Source organism: Nyctereutes procyonoides, unplaced genomic scaffold, assembly GCF_905146905.1.
Source record: "Nyctereutes procyonoides isolate TBG_1078 unplaced genomic scaffold, NYPRO_anot_genome, whole genome shotgun sequence".
In the NCBI taxonomy this organism is placed as follows: domain Eukaryota; kingdom Metazoa; phylum Chordata; class Mammalia; order Carnivora; family Canidae; genus Nyctereutes; species Nyctereutes procyonoides.
In genome coordinates, this window is record NW_026575133.1 from 36,462,430 (window position 1) to 36,475,896 (window position 13,467).

Genomic DNA, 13,467 nt, shown 5'->3' on the forward strand with positions numbered 1-13,467 from the left:
GGGGTGGGAGGGGGAGGCAAATTCAATTCTTCCACAAGAAAGGGGCAAGAGGAGGCAGGTCTGTGACAAGGTGGCTGTGGAGGGACCCAGGGACTCCCTCCTCAGAATGCGGGATGTCAGAGGCCCCTCTGGTCCCCAGGAGGCTTCGAAGAAGAGCCTTCAAGAGAGGAAACTCAGTCCAGAGGGACGGGGAGGTCCCGAGCACAAGCAGGGCCAGGGCCGGAGGCGGGCTGCACCTAGGACCCCCGACTGGAGCCCGTGTCCCTGACGCAGCTCGCAGCAGCCGGTGAGAGCCCCTCGGTGGGATACCTCGTCACGGACCCTGAGAAGGAGCAGGGGCGCTGACCCGGGTCCATGTGGGACCCCAGTCAGACTCGGGGGCTCTGGGGCAGACGCGAGGCACCCAGAGTCCCACCGCGTGCTGGCAGGAGGAGCCCCCTGGGCGCGCCCCTCGCTTAGGCGGCCACGGGGAGCGAAGCACCAACAAGAGGCCTCCCCAGAAGCCGCAGCAGGACCCCCTCCGCTCCCCTCGAGGGCCTGCGCTGGGCACTTCCACTGTCGCCTTGGAGAAGCAGGGGAACTCCTGGCCGGAGAGCACCCCCTCTGCTCACCCTCGGTCCCCTCAACCCCCACACAGGCAGCGCCCCCTCTCCTGGCCCCGACCCGCCTCCTCCCTTCCCGGGGCCGGGGGGACGTGCAGCCTGAGGCCCAGAGACGGGCCACTGCCAGCCGTGGTCACACAGCTGTGGGCCAGGCAGGCCCAGGGGCCCGGGCCGACGCACCCCGGGACCTTGGCTGTGTGCTGCAAGTCCTTCAGGAGCCCCGAGGGGACACACGCAGGGGGACGGCCACTGTTGGAGAGTGCAGGGTCCTGCAGTGCTTGGCCTGGCCCCTGGGCTCCCGCCCGACGTCAGAGGGCCTGGGCCGGAGCCTCGCCTCGCTGCACGGTGAGCGCGGTGGCTGCGGGCACCCGGGCGGCTTCCCTGGCGTCCCCGGGGGCCGGGCCCAGCCCAACCAGACACAGGTCGGGGCACAGCCGGGCCCCTGCTCAGTGCTCCTGGGCCGGGCCGAAGGGCTGTGTCCACCTGGACACGTCCAGGAAGACGGTGCAGGCCCCATGGTAAAGCCAGAGGCGCGGCAGGGAGCCGTGGCGGGTCCAGGCGTCGCGCCCGGGGTCGTAGGCTTCCATCTCCACGTGGTAGTCGCCGTCCATGCCCTGCCAGCGGCCGCCCGTCACGTACAACGCGTCGCCCAGCGGCACCAGCGCGCCGTTCTCGTGCAGGCTGTGCAGCGACTGCACCTGCGGGTGGGCCGTGGTCAGGGCCCCGTGGGGTGGCGGCGGGGCGCGGGGGGGGCTCGGGGGGGGCACAGGGACGCCCTGCGGGGACGCGGGGACGCCGGGACTCCTGCCACCTGGGAGCTCAGCCAGGCTCCCTGTGCCTGCCCCGCTAGTGGGGAGAGCCCGCTGCGCTCCTCTCTGGCCCACAACCCCAGGACGCTGTTCCAGGCCCCGTGGTCTCTTAGGCCCCAGTTCACTGGTGGGGGAAGCCGGTGTGTCAGGCAGGGCGAGGGGGACATGGAAGCCTGAGCCTGGACCTGCATCCCCGGGCGGGTTCAGGGCTGGGCCTCTCTGGGACGGGACAGGTGTGGCCGCAGCTCTGACCCCAACCCCCCCAACACACACACACACGAGGAGCCGCTGGGGCCCTGGGACCCTCACTTGGCCCCCGTACCTCTTACCTCAGCCCTGGCCTCAGAGGTGCCCTGGGCGGGGCCTGTGAGGTGAGAGCCAGAGGCCAGACAGGTGTGGGCCCTCCTGGAAGAGCCCAGTGTGCACGGGAAGGAGGAGGCCCGGCGGTGGCCTCCACGTGAGGACGCTAACGGGCAGCCCACCCCCCGCCAGGCCTGCGGAGGGCAAAGCGGAGCCCGTCGTGGCTGTGATGCTCCCCGAAGCAGTGGCGTGGGCCCTGCAGAGGCCTGGCCATGGCCCAGCTGGGAGGGCCCAGAAAGAAAGAAAGTGCCCGCCTGGCAGGGGCCACCCTGCACCTGTTTTGTCCCTGTGATGGGGGCCTCCGGGCAGCTGAGTGCTGACGCCCGGGGACAGCTGCAGGCAGCATGGTGGCAGGGGCCCTGCTCCAGGCCAGCCGGCCAGGGCCACCTCCTCGGGCCTCTAGGAATTGGAAATCGTAAGGCAGGTAGGGCGGGTCCGGGGTGTCGGGCTAGTGCTGAGGCCACCGCCATAGGCTCTGGGCACCATCCGTTCTCTCCCTGCATGGCCACCCCCATGGGGCCCGGCCAACCAGGACAGAAGGGCCTTCTCAGCCACAGCTGTCCCCAAAGCACCCCTGGCTCAGCCTGGGTTTGCTCCCAGAGAACAGCCCACCCCTGGGGTGCTGGGGACAGAGCACCCCTGGGCACCAGGAGCCCTTGGTCCTTGGCTCTCCTGTCCTCACGGGGGCTCAGCCCGGGCCCTGGGCCTCAGCAAGCCCTTCACTGTCGGCTCCCGTGGTGACACCCCCAGCCCCCAGCGTCCCCAGGGCCTCTCTGCTCTGCAGTGTCAGGAGTCCTGGGCGGGAGGTGGTGTCGCCCTGGGAGGCAAGCCTGACACCCACCTTCTGCCACAGGTTGGCCCCGGGGTCATACACGTAGACCTTCTTGGTGTTATCGCCAACCAGGTAGAGTGCTCCCTGCAGCGCGGCGCAGCGCGGGGACGACAGGTACTTGGGGAGGAAGGGCGAGGCGATCACGCTCCATGCATCTGCGGGGACACGGCACGGGGCCCACCTTCACCAGGGGGCTTGGACAGCTCAGGTGGCTACGGGCCCCACCGGCCCTGGGGACCCTTACACCCACCCTGCAAAATGGGTTCTACGGTCATGTCCCCCATCCCGGGGATGAGGGGGTGAGGGGCAGGGCCAGGAGGCCACTGAGCCACAGAGCCCAGCTGAGCCCTACCCAGGCCCCGGGGCCCAGAGCCCAGGCGGGCGCCCACCAAGACTTCCAGGTCGGCCACTGCTCTGGGCCCGTGGGGCCAGTTCCAGGCAGACACAGCAGCCAGGTGGCGTTCAGGACCTGAGATGGGCTCCCTGTCACCTGCCCTGGGAACTCTGCCTCCCGGCCCCCGCACCCCAAGGCTGGGGGGGGGGGCCATGGCTCTGTGCCTGTGACCCACCCCCTGGGTCCCTGCCCCTGGGCTCCCGCCTCCCTCCCCTGCCCCATCCGCTCTGATGGGGCTGCGGCCATCTGTAAGAGGCCTGTGACTGGCGGCTCCCTGCACCCCCAGGCCCACCCATCCTCGGGGCCCCCACCCGCCTGCCCGCCGAGTGGGACTGTGGCCTGCAAGGAGGGGTTGGGTGGGGGCCCGCGGCTCCCTGCCTGTGTCCCCTGCCGCTCGACCCCAAGCCACGGTAGCAAGGGCTGGTGGCCCTGCCTGTCCGCGCCCCGGGGCCCATGTCCCCCACCTGTGACAGGGTTGTAGCATTGCAGAGCCAGCGCGTTGTACTTGCAGGCGCTGGAGCCCACCAGGTACAGCCTGGCCCGGCAGCTGGCCGCAGAGAAGTTGCTGACATACTTGAGGGCGGGGCTGGCGGGCGTCCAGGTGTCTGTGAAGGGGTCGTAGGTCTCCACCTCCACCACGTCCAGAGTGGTGCCTGCGGGGTTGGGGGGTCAGGGCTGCGAGGGGCTGGGGGGATGCTGGAGGTTGGGCTCACGCCCCCGGGTGTCCATGTCCTCTCCCGCCCTCGGGGTGGGCTCGGCAGCCATCGCGGGGGACAGGGCTGGCCGGGACAGGTGGGGCTCTTGGCAGTGGCCTCAAGGCCGGTCTGTCACCCAGAGGCCTCGGCAAGCGCTTGCTCAGCCGGTCCTCTTGTTTTTCAGTATTTATCTAACTGGAAGGGTCCCCGGGGTGACTCCTTGCCACGGCTCTGGGAGGCAAGAGGGGACAAGGTGGGCCTCTGTGCTCAGGCCGGGGGTGCGACGGGAGCGGGGGGGACAGCAGGGGGGGCCGTTGTGGGTCTCTTGCCCCCAGGGGCTTCACAGAGGGGGTGACCCTGAGCAGAAGGTTCTGGGGATGGGAGTGCTCGTCTCTGCCGGCAGCTCAAGGCTGCAGTGCGCCCCGCCATCGCTCTGTTTCCAGGATCCACGCTGGAGCTGGCTCTGGGGGCTCATGCCCGAGCCTCCCCCCGGGACGCCCAGGTCGCAGGGGGCACAGCCCGGCTGTGCTTACCGCCGACGGCGAGCTCCCGAGGGCAGCATGGGGAGCCGTGCCTCTGCGGCCCCCGAGGCCAGCGGGGCTACCTGGTCCCCGGCGAGGCCATGGGCTGGGGAGGCTCCCAGGGGCTCCGGGAGCAGGAGGCCGCCGGCGCAGGGGGGGAGGCCTTACCTCCGATGGCATAGATCTCCCCGTTGAGCGCGGCGCTGGCGTGGTTGGTGCGGGCCTTCAGCATGGGTGCCACCGGCTTCCAGGCGGCCTCCTTCAGGGGGAAGCACCAGGCCTGGGTGGTTGACCAGCTGTCCGTCTTGCTGCCCCGGGAGCCCCCTGGAGAGAGAGTCTGTGCCCTCAGTGCCCCCCAGCCCGGGGCTCTCCAGGCTCGTCCTGCTGCCTCCCCCCACTGCTGGGTCCCCACGGTGCCAGACTCTGGGCCGGGGTGGGGTGGGGGGCTGTAGGTGGCACAGGGCAGCTGTGTGACCTGGACGGTCCCTCCCTGCCCTGTAAGCAAGGAGGACGGGATCGGTGGTTCCAGATCTTCATCAGCGGCCGCTCTTTCCCCAACCAGCCTTTCTACCGGCCCCCGAGCTCCAAGATACACTAGAGCAGAGGGAGCTCCCCCTGGGGGGCCCTGGGTGCAGGGGCGAGTCCGCCCTGGCTTTACATGCCACACAGAACGGGGGACGGTCCCCTGTGCCCACGTGTGCACCCGTGGATTTTAACTTTCCTCGTTTGCACATCACAGAAAAGTGTGGAAGTTTCCTGATGGAGCGGAAGGGGAGAGCGGAGTCTCGGGGTGTCACGCTGGTCAGCTGCCCGACCGAGCCGCCGCCTGCGCACCTGTGACGTAGACGGTGTTGTTGAGCGCCGCCAGGGAGAAGCCCCACTTGTGGTAGTCGGGGAAGTCGGGGAGCGCCATCCACCTCTCTGGCCGGAAGAGACGGGCAGAGGGGTCAGGGTGGCTGAGCTTGCTGCTGGGGCGTCCCCTTGCCACCCCCACCCCCGGTGCCTCTTCCTGCTCGGTGGGCACAGGGCTGTTCCCTCCGCCGGGGAGGGCCGAGGGGCAGGCTCAACCGGCTGCAGGGTGGTGGGGGGACACCCTGGCTGCTCCACAAGCCCCCACCAGGCCTGGTGCGGCCTCCCGGCGCCCCCCACCCCACGCCGCCCCCGGAGCCCGGCACCCAGACTGGACACAGGACTGCACCCGGGCTGTGCGGGGAGGCTGCCCTGGCTCCGGGGGCCGGGTCTCGCTCTGACCTGCAGGCGACCTCACTGACCCCCTGGGTTGGGTCTCACCGGCCAGACGGGGTAGCGGGTCAAAGGGCCTGACCTCTGGTCACTAGTGGGTTAGAACACGGCCACCATTCGTTCATTCACTTCCCGACTCATCGTTCATTCCTTCGCCCTGAGCACCCTCTGCGCTGTGTGCGGGTGGGGGTGCCGGGGTCACCCAGGGTGCCGGGGGCCTTGCAGCACACACGGCGAGTCCAGACCCCAGCCCTCGCGTGCCGCTGTGTGGGCCCGGGGAACCCAGAGCCTCCGCCCGGTCCTCTGTGCAGGGGGTGGTTCCCACCTCACCGGGAGGCGGGGGGAGCATAGAAGAGGACCTGGTCCGTCCTGGTCCCTGGGGACTACTGTCACTACGGCCACGGGCAGGGTCACACACCCACGTCGGGCCCAGCTTCAAGAAAGAGCTACGTGAGCCTAAGCTGAGACGAGAGATGAGCAAATGCTTTTCCGACGAAACGGCCGCATTTTGAGTGCTCAGGTCAGGCCTGAGGAAGACCCGGCGTGGGGCGGTCCCCTGGGAAGCGGCCGTGGACTGTTTACAACCGTCTTAGGACGTGCAGATCTCCGGGCCTTGCTGGGCACCTGCCCTCTGGGCAGGGACTGCATGTCCCCCTGACTCATGTGTGTGTCACCCCAGGGTGAGGCCTGCCCGGCCGTCACCAGGCCTTTGCCTGTCAGTGTGCCCCCTGCCGTCCTCCCCTCGGGCTTGGAGGGACAGCTGCTCCCGGGTCGAGCCAGCGGAGCTCATCTCCTGACGTCAGCGCCCAAATCCCCTCGTCAGCCCCTGGCCTGGGACAGCCGGCCTCACGCGTCCTGGAACCCGCCAGCCGCTGACGCCACGGGGGTGGCTGGTGACCGGCCCGGTGGCCCCGGGGCACCAGCGGAGGCTCATCAGAGCTCCTGGAGGAGCTGCCAAGGGCTGACGTGGCCCCTCCAGAGACTCCACTACCCTCCTACCCCCCCTTACCCGGGTGACCCTGGGGTGGGACCCCAGTGCCCGTGGGGTCCTCATTCCAGCCACGCGAGGAGCCCATTCCACAGCGAGGATGACCTGCTGGAAGGCCGCGGCTGGGGGCTGTTGGAGCTGACCTCGTGCCCGGGCTCCTACCCTGCGGCCAACTGCAGCCCCGCTGCCTGTTGTCTCTGGGATCAGGGTTCCCGGGCACCCAGGGCGCTTTGGGCAGCAGACCCTCCAGGGCCCAGGAGGCCGAAACTGGGGCCTTGGCCGGAGGGTGAGGGGCCCACAGAGCCCCGCTGCCCGCCTCCCCTCCCCGTGACGGCCTGCTCTCTGTGCCCGTCACTCCCTCCCCCTGCACAGGGGACAGGGGTGGCTCACGTGGGGCCGCGGGGACAGCGTGAGGGGTACTCACTGGCCTTGGTGTTGTAGAAGGCGAAGTTCCTGGGGTGAAGGGTGGGCTCCTCGGCACCCTCCTCGTCCTCCTCCAGCGCCCGCCCGCCCACCACCACCAGGACCTCGTCCAGCTTCTGCGGGAGGGCCAGCAGCGCCTGGGGGGCGGGGGCAGGAAGGCGGGGTTAGGGCGCAGGTGACTGCATCCCCCCGCGAGGGGCCTTCGGTGCTCCCAGGCCTCGGGGGCATTTTCTAAGGCAGGACTTCTGGGGTGCAGCTGTGTTGGTGCACACGCGTGGGGCGGTGGGAGTGTCTGTGCCCGTGTGTGTGTGAGCACATGTGTGTGAGCACCGTGGGGCCGGGGATGGTGGCAAAATCTCAGGACCGGGGGAGATGGCGCAGCAGGTGCACGTGTGCCCTGAACCTGAGGGCCACTCCCTCCCAGCAGCCCCCGCAGGCCTGCCAGAGCCGTTCCTGCACCCACTCGGGAGCCAACCCGACTCCGCCCCCGGTGCCTCCCCGGGGCCAGCATGCGGCTGCTGAGCTAGGATGACCCCGGCCGGGCGGGACATGCCGGAGGGTTCCCACCGGGTTGGTAAGGAGCCACTGCCCCGAGCTCCCGGGACCCCAGGGCTCCCCCACGTGCCTGTTCCCCCCTGTACAAGGTTGGACCTCCCATGGCCACAACTCCAAGGGGTCCGCCTCGCGGGGATAGGGCCCCAAGCTGGCGCCAGCCCCAGGCCAGCCCGCTGTGCCCCGTGACGCCTGACAGCAGCACCCGGTAGTACTTTGCCGCCACCCACCCCGAGCCTGGCCTGAGCCACAGCTTTGTCCGCAGACTTGACCCCTGAGGACTCCTCCAGAGCAAGGCCCCGAGCCGGCTGCCCAGCCACAGACGGATTCATTGGCTCTGTCATGCTCGGTCACATCCAGCGTGTCCAGAGCTGCCCTGCCTGCCAGGCTCGCCGCCAGCAGATAGGAAATTGCACCCCATGAACGTTCAAGCAGCTTCCTAAGGGGCAGGTGGTGGCCCGCTGCCATGCCCATCTGTGCCTCTTCACCTGTGCACAAGCTGTGCCATCTTCCTGGATGGTTTTCCCTCCTGCCAAGCTCCTATTCCTCCTCTGGGGCCAGGCTGAGAAGCCGCCTCCTCTGGAGAGCCCTCCCAGACTGGCCACCCCTCCCGGGATGCCCCCAGCCCAGCTCTGGCCTTTCTCATGCTGCCCTCGGTCCGCTCTCAGGTTTGTCCCCAGCGAGCTGTGGGCTCTGACCCGGGGTGGAAACAAGCGCTCCTGGGTTCCCCTTCCTCCCACGTCCAGGGTGTGGGACACACGGGAGCACAGGGGGTGAATCGCGATGCCCTCTCAGGTAATCAGCCCGAGGCAGGTAGAGTTGCAAGGCTCAGGGCCCCTTTGGGGCCATGCGCTCTGTCCTCTCCATCCCCGTGCAGGGTGGGGCCTCCAGGGCTCCCCTCCGTGCCCCTCGCTCACCTCATCGTGGCCCTGGGACAGGGCCGCCCGGCACGCCTCTGACTCCTGGATCAGCGGCTCCGTGGCCAGCAGCTGCTGCACACAGGCCCTGGGCACGGCTTCCAGGCGCACCAGGCTGAGCAGCTCGGGGAGGTGGGCGGCCCGGCCCCGGGGGTCGTGGCGCACCCAGCGCAGCAGGGCCTCCAGCCGGCTCTGCTCCGGCTGCACCTGCAGCAGCTCGCTGGCCAGGCAGGTGGCCAGCCGGTCCTGGGGCAGCTCCAGGAACTCGTCCTCCTGTGCCACGGCCTCAAAGTTCTCCCGCAGGAAGGCCCAGGCCTTGGCAGCCACACCCAGCAGGCCCTGCTGCTCCCCGAACTCGCAGATGCCCAGGCAGTTGGTGGCGTCCAGCTGCTGCTGCAGGTAGCGGCCGCAGACCTTCTGCACGGCCGGGAAGTGGAGGCGTGCGGCCGTGCGCGTCAGGGCCTCCACGTTGCCCTGCGTGATGGTCAGCCGGCCCGTGTACACGAAGTCCACCAGCTGCCCCACCACGGCCGGCTCCACGTCCCGCAGCTCCACGCGCGCCGAGAAACTCTCGGCAAAGTCGCCCGCGAACATGGCGTGGAAGTAGGGGCTGCTCAGCGCCAGGAGGCCGCGGTGGCAGGGCAGCTCGCGGCCACCCACCAGCAGCGTGACGTCGGCCAGCTTGGGCTGAGAGCGCAGCCGCTGCAGGCCGTCCAGCATGTCCTGGGCGTGCGAGGGCAGGTGGAAGTCCAGGTCGTCCACGGTGCGCACCATGGCTGCGGCCGCCGCCGGCGTGGGGCCCTGCCACCCACCTGCACCCTGGTCCTGCGGAGACAGGAGGGAGGGTCAGCGGCGCAGCACGTGGCTCATCAGCCCGAGTCGCCCATCCGTCTGGCCGTATCCATCTTCAGCCACCACGGGCTGAGCATCGTGGATGTGGAAGCGCCCCGCCGGCACCTCACCTCCCCCGCCCCTGGGCCGGTGCGTTGGCTCGGTGTTGGTCCCGTCTTACAGGAGAACGTTGAGGCTCAGAGAGGGCCAGAGACCTTCCCCTGGCCGGGCAACCAGGGTGGGACGAGGCCAGCTGGACCCCGCCAGGACTCTGGGTGACGCAGGACAAACCCCCGGAGCATGGGGATCCCTGTGGGCCCCCGCCTCCAAGTGGCTTCCTCTGCTCCCAGATCTGACCCTGCTGGGGAGGGTGATGAAGGCCTTTGAAAGCTTTCCTGCCCCACCGATCCTCACCCCCCACAGTTACATGGAGCCTGGGACTGCCGTGACCTTGCCGGGTGACCTTGGTCCCGGTTTCCTCAACTGCAGATCCAGAGGCTGGCGGGGGAGGGGGCCCTGTGGTCACAGCGCTCCCCACGTCTCAAGGGGGACATGTGCTCTCCCCACCGGGCCTGCACGACAACCCCACAGGCGGGGGCTCCTAGGGTCCACGTAAAGGTGGGAAACACGAGCACAAAAGGCTCAAGTCACTAGTCCAAGGTCACGCAGCGAGGGAGTGGGGGAGCCAGGCTCGGGGTCCACGCACTGAACCCCCAGGTTACAGGGTGCAGGTTGGTAAAGGCAGTTGCAATGAAGGGGAACTTTCTGGAGAGTGATTTTGAATCAGTGTCTGTATCATCCGACTCAGCAAATCCACTGCTGGCTTATTTGATCACGTGCACCTTCGTTTCTGTACTCCTGACGTTTCACCCCAAGAAAGCTGCCCCAAATTTCACCCCCGTTCTTACAACTGCAAAAAGGCTGCACCCCCGGGAAATGGTCTGTCCACCAGGGGGCGCCTTCCGGGGCCATCAACGGGAAGAGGGGCCAGCGGGGCCTCTGGGGAGCGAGACACTCGGCGGAATCAGTGTGGTCTAAGTAAGAAAGCCCCGGGAAGTGGAGCTGTGGGTGCCAAGGGGCAGGGAGGGCCCTGCCGAGCCTGGGGCCGAGGCGGGGGTGGGGGCCGGGCCCCTTCCCCTCCCCTCCCGGCGCCCCGCCAGAGCGGGACGGGCCCCAGGAGCCCAGCCAGGACAGGGCAGGTCGGGGCCCCGGGCCTGACCCCCTCCCGGGGAGGCCGCCGATAGATGAGCCCCCGGCCACCGCGCCCGCGGCGTCACATTCCTGGCGCCCCCTGTGCCAGCTGCTAGAGCCTCGGGGCCCCCTGGGCAGAGTGCCCCCCAGCTGCCCGCAGGGCCTCGGCCGTGCCTGCTGACACCTGTCCCCTGCGGTCCCAGTACGGATGGGGCGGGGGCTTCTGGAGGGTCTGAGCCTCGGCCTGGTTCTGGCCCAGGCCGGGAGTGAGCAGGGCCTGAGCAGACGGGACACAAGCAGCCTGGAGCCAGCCGCGGCCACCGACTGGACGCTGGGGTCCTGGTGCGGCTGGAGGGGTGGCCCGGCCTCCCCGCGCCCACCTCTCGGGCCAGGACACCGGCGGGACTGTGCCAGCTGAGCCCGGCTTGCCCAGGGCGGGGGCTGTGTCCCCAGCTGTGATCTCTGCAGCCCGCGGCTATCCCGCCGTAACCCCCCCCCCCCCCCCCCCCGCTGCTCCTGCCCCAATTCCCACCTCCCGTTCCCCGGTGCCCAACCCCCCCCCCCAGCCCCTGGGACCCTACCTCTCCGTTGGCCCCTGGACCTCTGAGAGAGAACTCAGGCCACGGAGGGCCTGCTGGGCTGGCCTGGGCTGGGCTGGGCCCCACGTGGGCACGGGCAGAGGGTATTTTTAGCACCGTCTGCACTGGGAGGGAGGGGCTGCGGGGGCGGAGGTGCGGCTCCTCCCAGGCGGCCGCTCTGAAGGCCCACACTGGCCCCGTCAGGGAGGCCGAGGCCTCCGGCCCCCAGGGACCAGGGCGGACACCGGGAGGCATTGGGGGGGGGCTGTAGAGCCTGAGCTGGAGGCTCGGGGGCACGTGGAGGCCCAGCTCAGGGCCTGGTGTCCTGGCTTCTCTAAGGGTTCTTGACAGGTACCCAAGTGGCCTTTCGTTCACCTGCCAACCGGGGAAAGGTGACTCTCGCGGGGAAATGCAGGTTGGTGAGCAAAGGCTTTCGAAACTCGGGGTCCCTGGGGGCGGTGGGGACATCTTTGGTGGTTAAAGTGGCGCCCAGGGAGGTACGGAGGAGGCGTCCCTGAGGGCTTCAGCAGGCTGCTGACGGGGACCCTGGATCCGGAGGCTCCGGGTCACACCGCGGCTTTGGCCTTGGGGCAGCCCTGGCGTCACCATTAGTCATGGGAGCCAAAGGCGGCAAAGAAATGGGGTCATCTAAAAATACGGCCGCGCTGGCCTGCAGCCTCGCTCCCTGCGGCCACAGGGGAAGCCGTCCCACCTGGCGCTCGGCCACGGTGGCACCCAAGGCCCTATGCAACGGTCAGGGCGCAGCTTCCCGGCCAGGGGCCTGTGGGTGCACAGGAGCCCGCAGCCCGGGGAGGCCAGGGTGCTGGGATGTGGAGGCTCAGGGAGGCCGAGCCGGGCGGAGGCCTCGGTGGTCCCTGGGGATCGGCCCCACACTGCCCCAGCACAGAGACACCCCGGCGGCTCCCGGGGAGACGGCCCCCCACCTGGCGAAGTTAGCTGATTTCCCCAGGGCATTAGGGTAGCACGACAGTGGCCCCGTCCTGCCAGCGTGGCCCTGAGGAGATGGGTGTGAGCGGGGAGGTTCGGTCCCTGTTCTCACCACGGGCACAGGACGGTTACAGCTCGGTCTCACACGGATCACCGCCGCGGCCGACTAGCTAATCAGTCACCAGTTCGCAAGGTGCTTCCGTTTCTGCTCGCTCACGCGCCCTCCCCGGCCTGTCCCGCTGAGTCACAGCCACCCCAACCCTTTCCAGCCTGCCCAGTTCACCCTAGCTCAGCCAGTCCCAGTTCATCCTAGCTTAGCCCAGTTCAGTCTAGTTCAGTCCAGTTCAGCCCAGCCTAGTCCAGCCCAGCCCAACTCAGCCCAGTTCAGCCCAGTTCATCCCCGTTCATCTTAGCTCAGCCCAGTTCAGCCCAGTTCATCCTAGCTCAGGCCACTTCATCGTAGCTCAGCCCAGTTCAGTCTAGTTCAGTCCAGTTCAGCCCAGCCTAGTTCAGCCCAGCCCAACTCTTCAGCCCAGTTCATCCCCGTTCATCTTAGCTCAGCCCACTTCATCCCCGTTCATCCTAGCTCAGCCCAGTTCAGCCCGGCCCAGTCCGGGCCCAGCACCGCCGCCCGCGTTTCAGATAGTCCCAGGATCTCCCAGCCTCCAGCATCAGCCTCACGTCTCCAGCTCCCACTCGTCCAGGACCACGGTGGGGAGGCCCTGGGGGGACCAGAGTCGTCATTCCCGCCCCGCCCCGCCCCGCCCCTGTGCTTGTAGCCAGAACACGAAGCGCTAATGTGTACCCAGCGCAGGCGGGAGGCGAGAGGACAGGGTACTCTGCTGACAGGGACGCGGGAGAGGCCTAGCGCCTCCCATGATTCGTCAGTTTGGGAAACTCAAAACCAGGCGCTCAAAACACATCTTTATCCACAGATAGCTAACGAGTGGTGCAGTTTTTAAAAATACGCTGCTTAGGGACGCCTGGGTGGCTCAGCGGTAGAGCATCTGCCTTTGGCTCAGCGTGTGATCTGGGGTCCCGGGATCGAGTCCTACATCGGGCTCCCCGCAGGGAGCCTGCTTCTCCCTCTGCCTGTGTCTCTGCCTCTCTCTCTCTCTCTCTCTCTCTCTCATGAACAAATAAATAAAATCTTAAAAATAAATAAATAAAAATACGCTGTTTGTCTCTTTTTATGATGATAAAAATGACATGTTCACTGTGGAGCATTTGGAAAACACGGGAAAAGATGAAGCCGAACACTTCGACCAGAGAAAGACAATCACCGTTAACAGTCTCACCCGTGTCCATGCTGGGGCGGCTGCGGGTGCGCGGGTGCGTCTTATTTTATCGTTCTATGGTGCATCTCCAGCGTTTCTGACGCGATCGGTTGTTGAGAATACGATCTTAAATTTCATCATACTGGGGATGTATCACACCTTAAGAATTCGAAGGGACATCCCGTCACTTCTATTAATGGACATTCGGGTTGTGTCATTTGGGACGATGATAAATAATCTGGGGCCGCCTCTGTGATTCTTTCCCCGGCACAGATTCAGAGGGTGAAGTCACCAAGTCCAAGTGTGC

General features: G+C 67.8%; 1 protein-coding gene across 1 annotated transcript; it reads right to left on the reverse strand.

Moving 5' to 3' along the window:
* Positions 1-1,045: 1,045 nt before the first annotated feature.
* Positions 1,046-10,992, reverse strand: KLHL30 (kelch like family member 30). The gene is made up of 8 exons (XM_055299934.1): positions 10,939-10,992; positions 8,336-9,160; positions 6,868-7,003; positions 5,048-5,134; positions 4,382-4,537; positions 3,462-3,650; positions 2,613-2,758; positions 1,046-1,300 (listed from the first exon to the last, which is right to left on the reverse strand). The coding sequence occupies exons 2-8, from the start codon at positions 9,107-9,109 to the stop codon at positions 1,049-1,051; spliced, it is 1,740 nt and encodes a 579-aa protein (XP_055155909.1). The 5' UTR covers positions 9,110-9,160; positions 10,939-10,992; the 3' UTR covers positions 1,046-1,048.
* Between the last annotated feature and the right edge of the window lie 2,475 nt (positions 10,993-13,467).

Bases quoted from the DNA above. Each gene is read 5' to 3' on its own strand.
- KLHL30 (XM_055299934.1), bottom strand. From the start codon at position 9,109: ATGGTGCGCACCGTGGACGACCTGGACTTCCACCTGCCCTCGCACGCC. The intron at 4,538-5,047 runs GTGCGCAGGCGG...CTCTCTCTCCAG, and splicing joins CAACACCGTCTACGTCACAG to GGGGCTCCCGGGGCAGCAAG. The intron at 1,301-2,612 runs GTGGGTGTCAGG...GCCCACCCGCAG, and splicing joins GGGCCAACCTGTGGCAGAAG to GTGCAGTCGCTGCACAGCCT.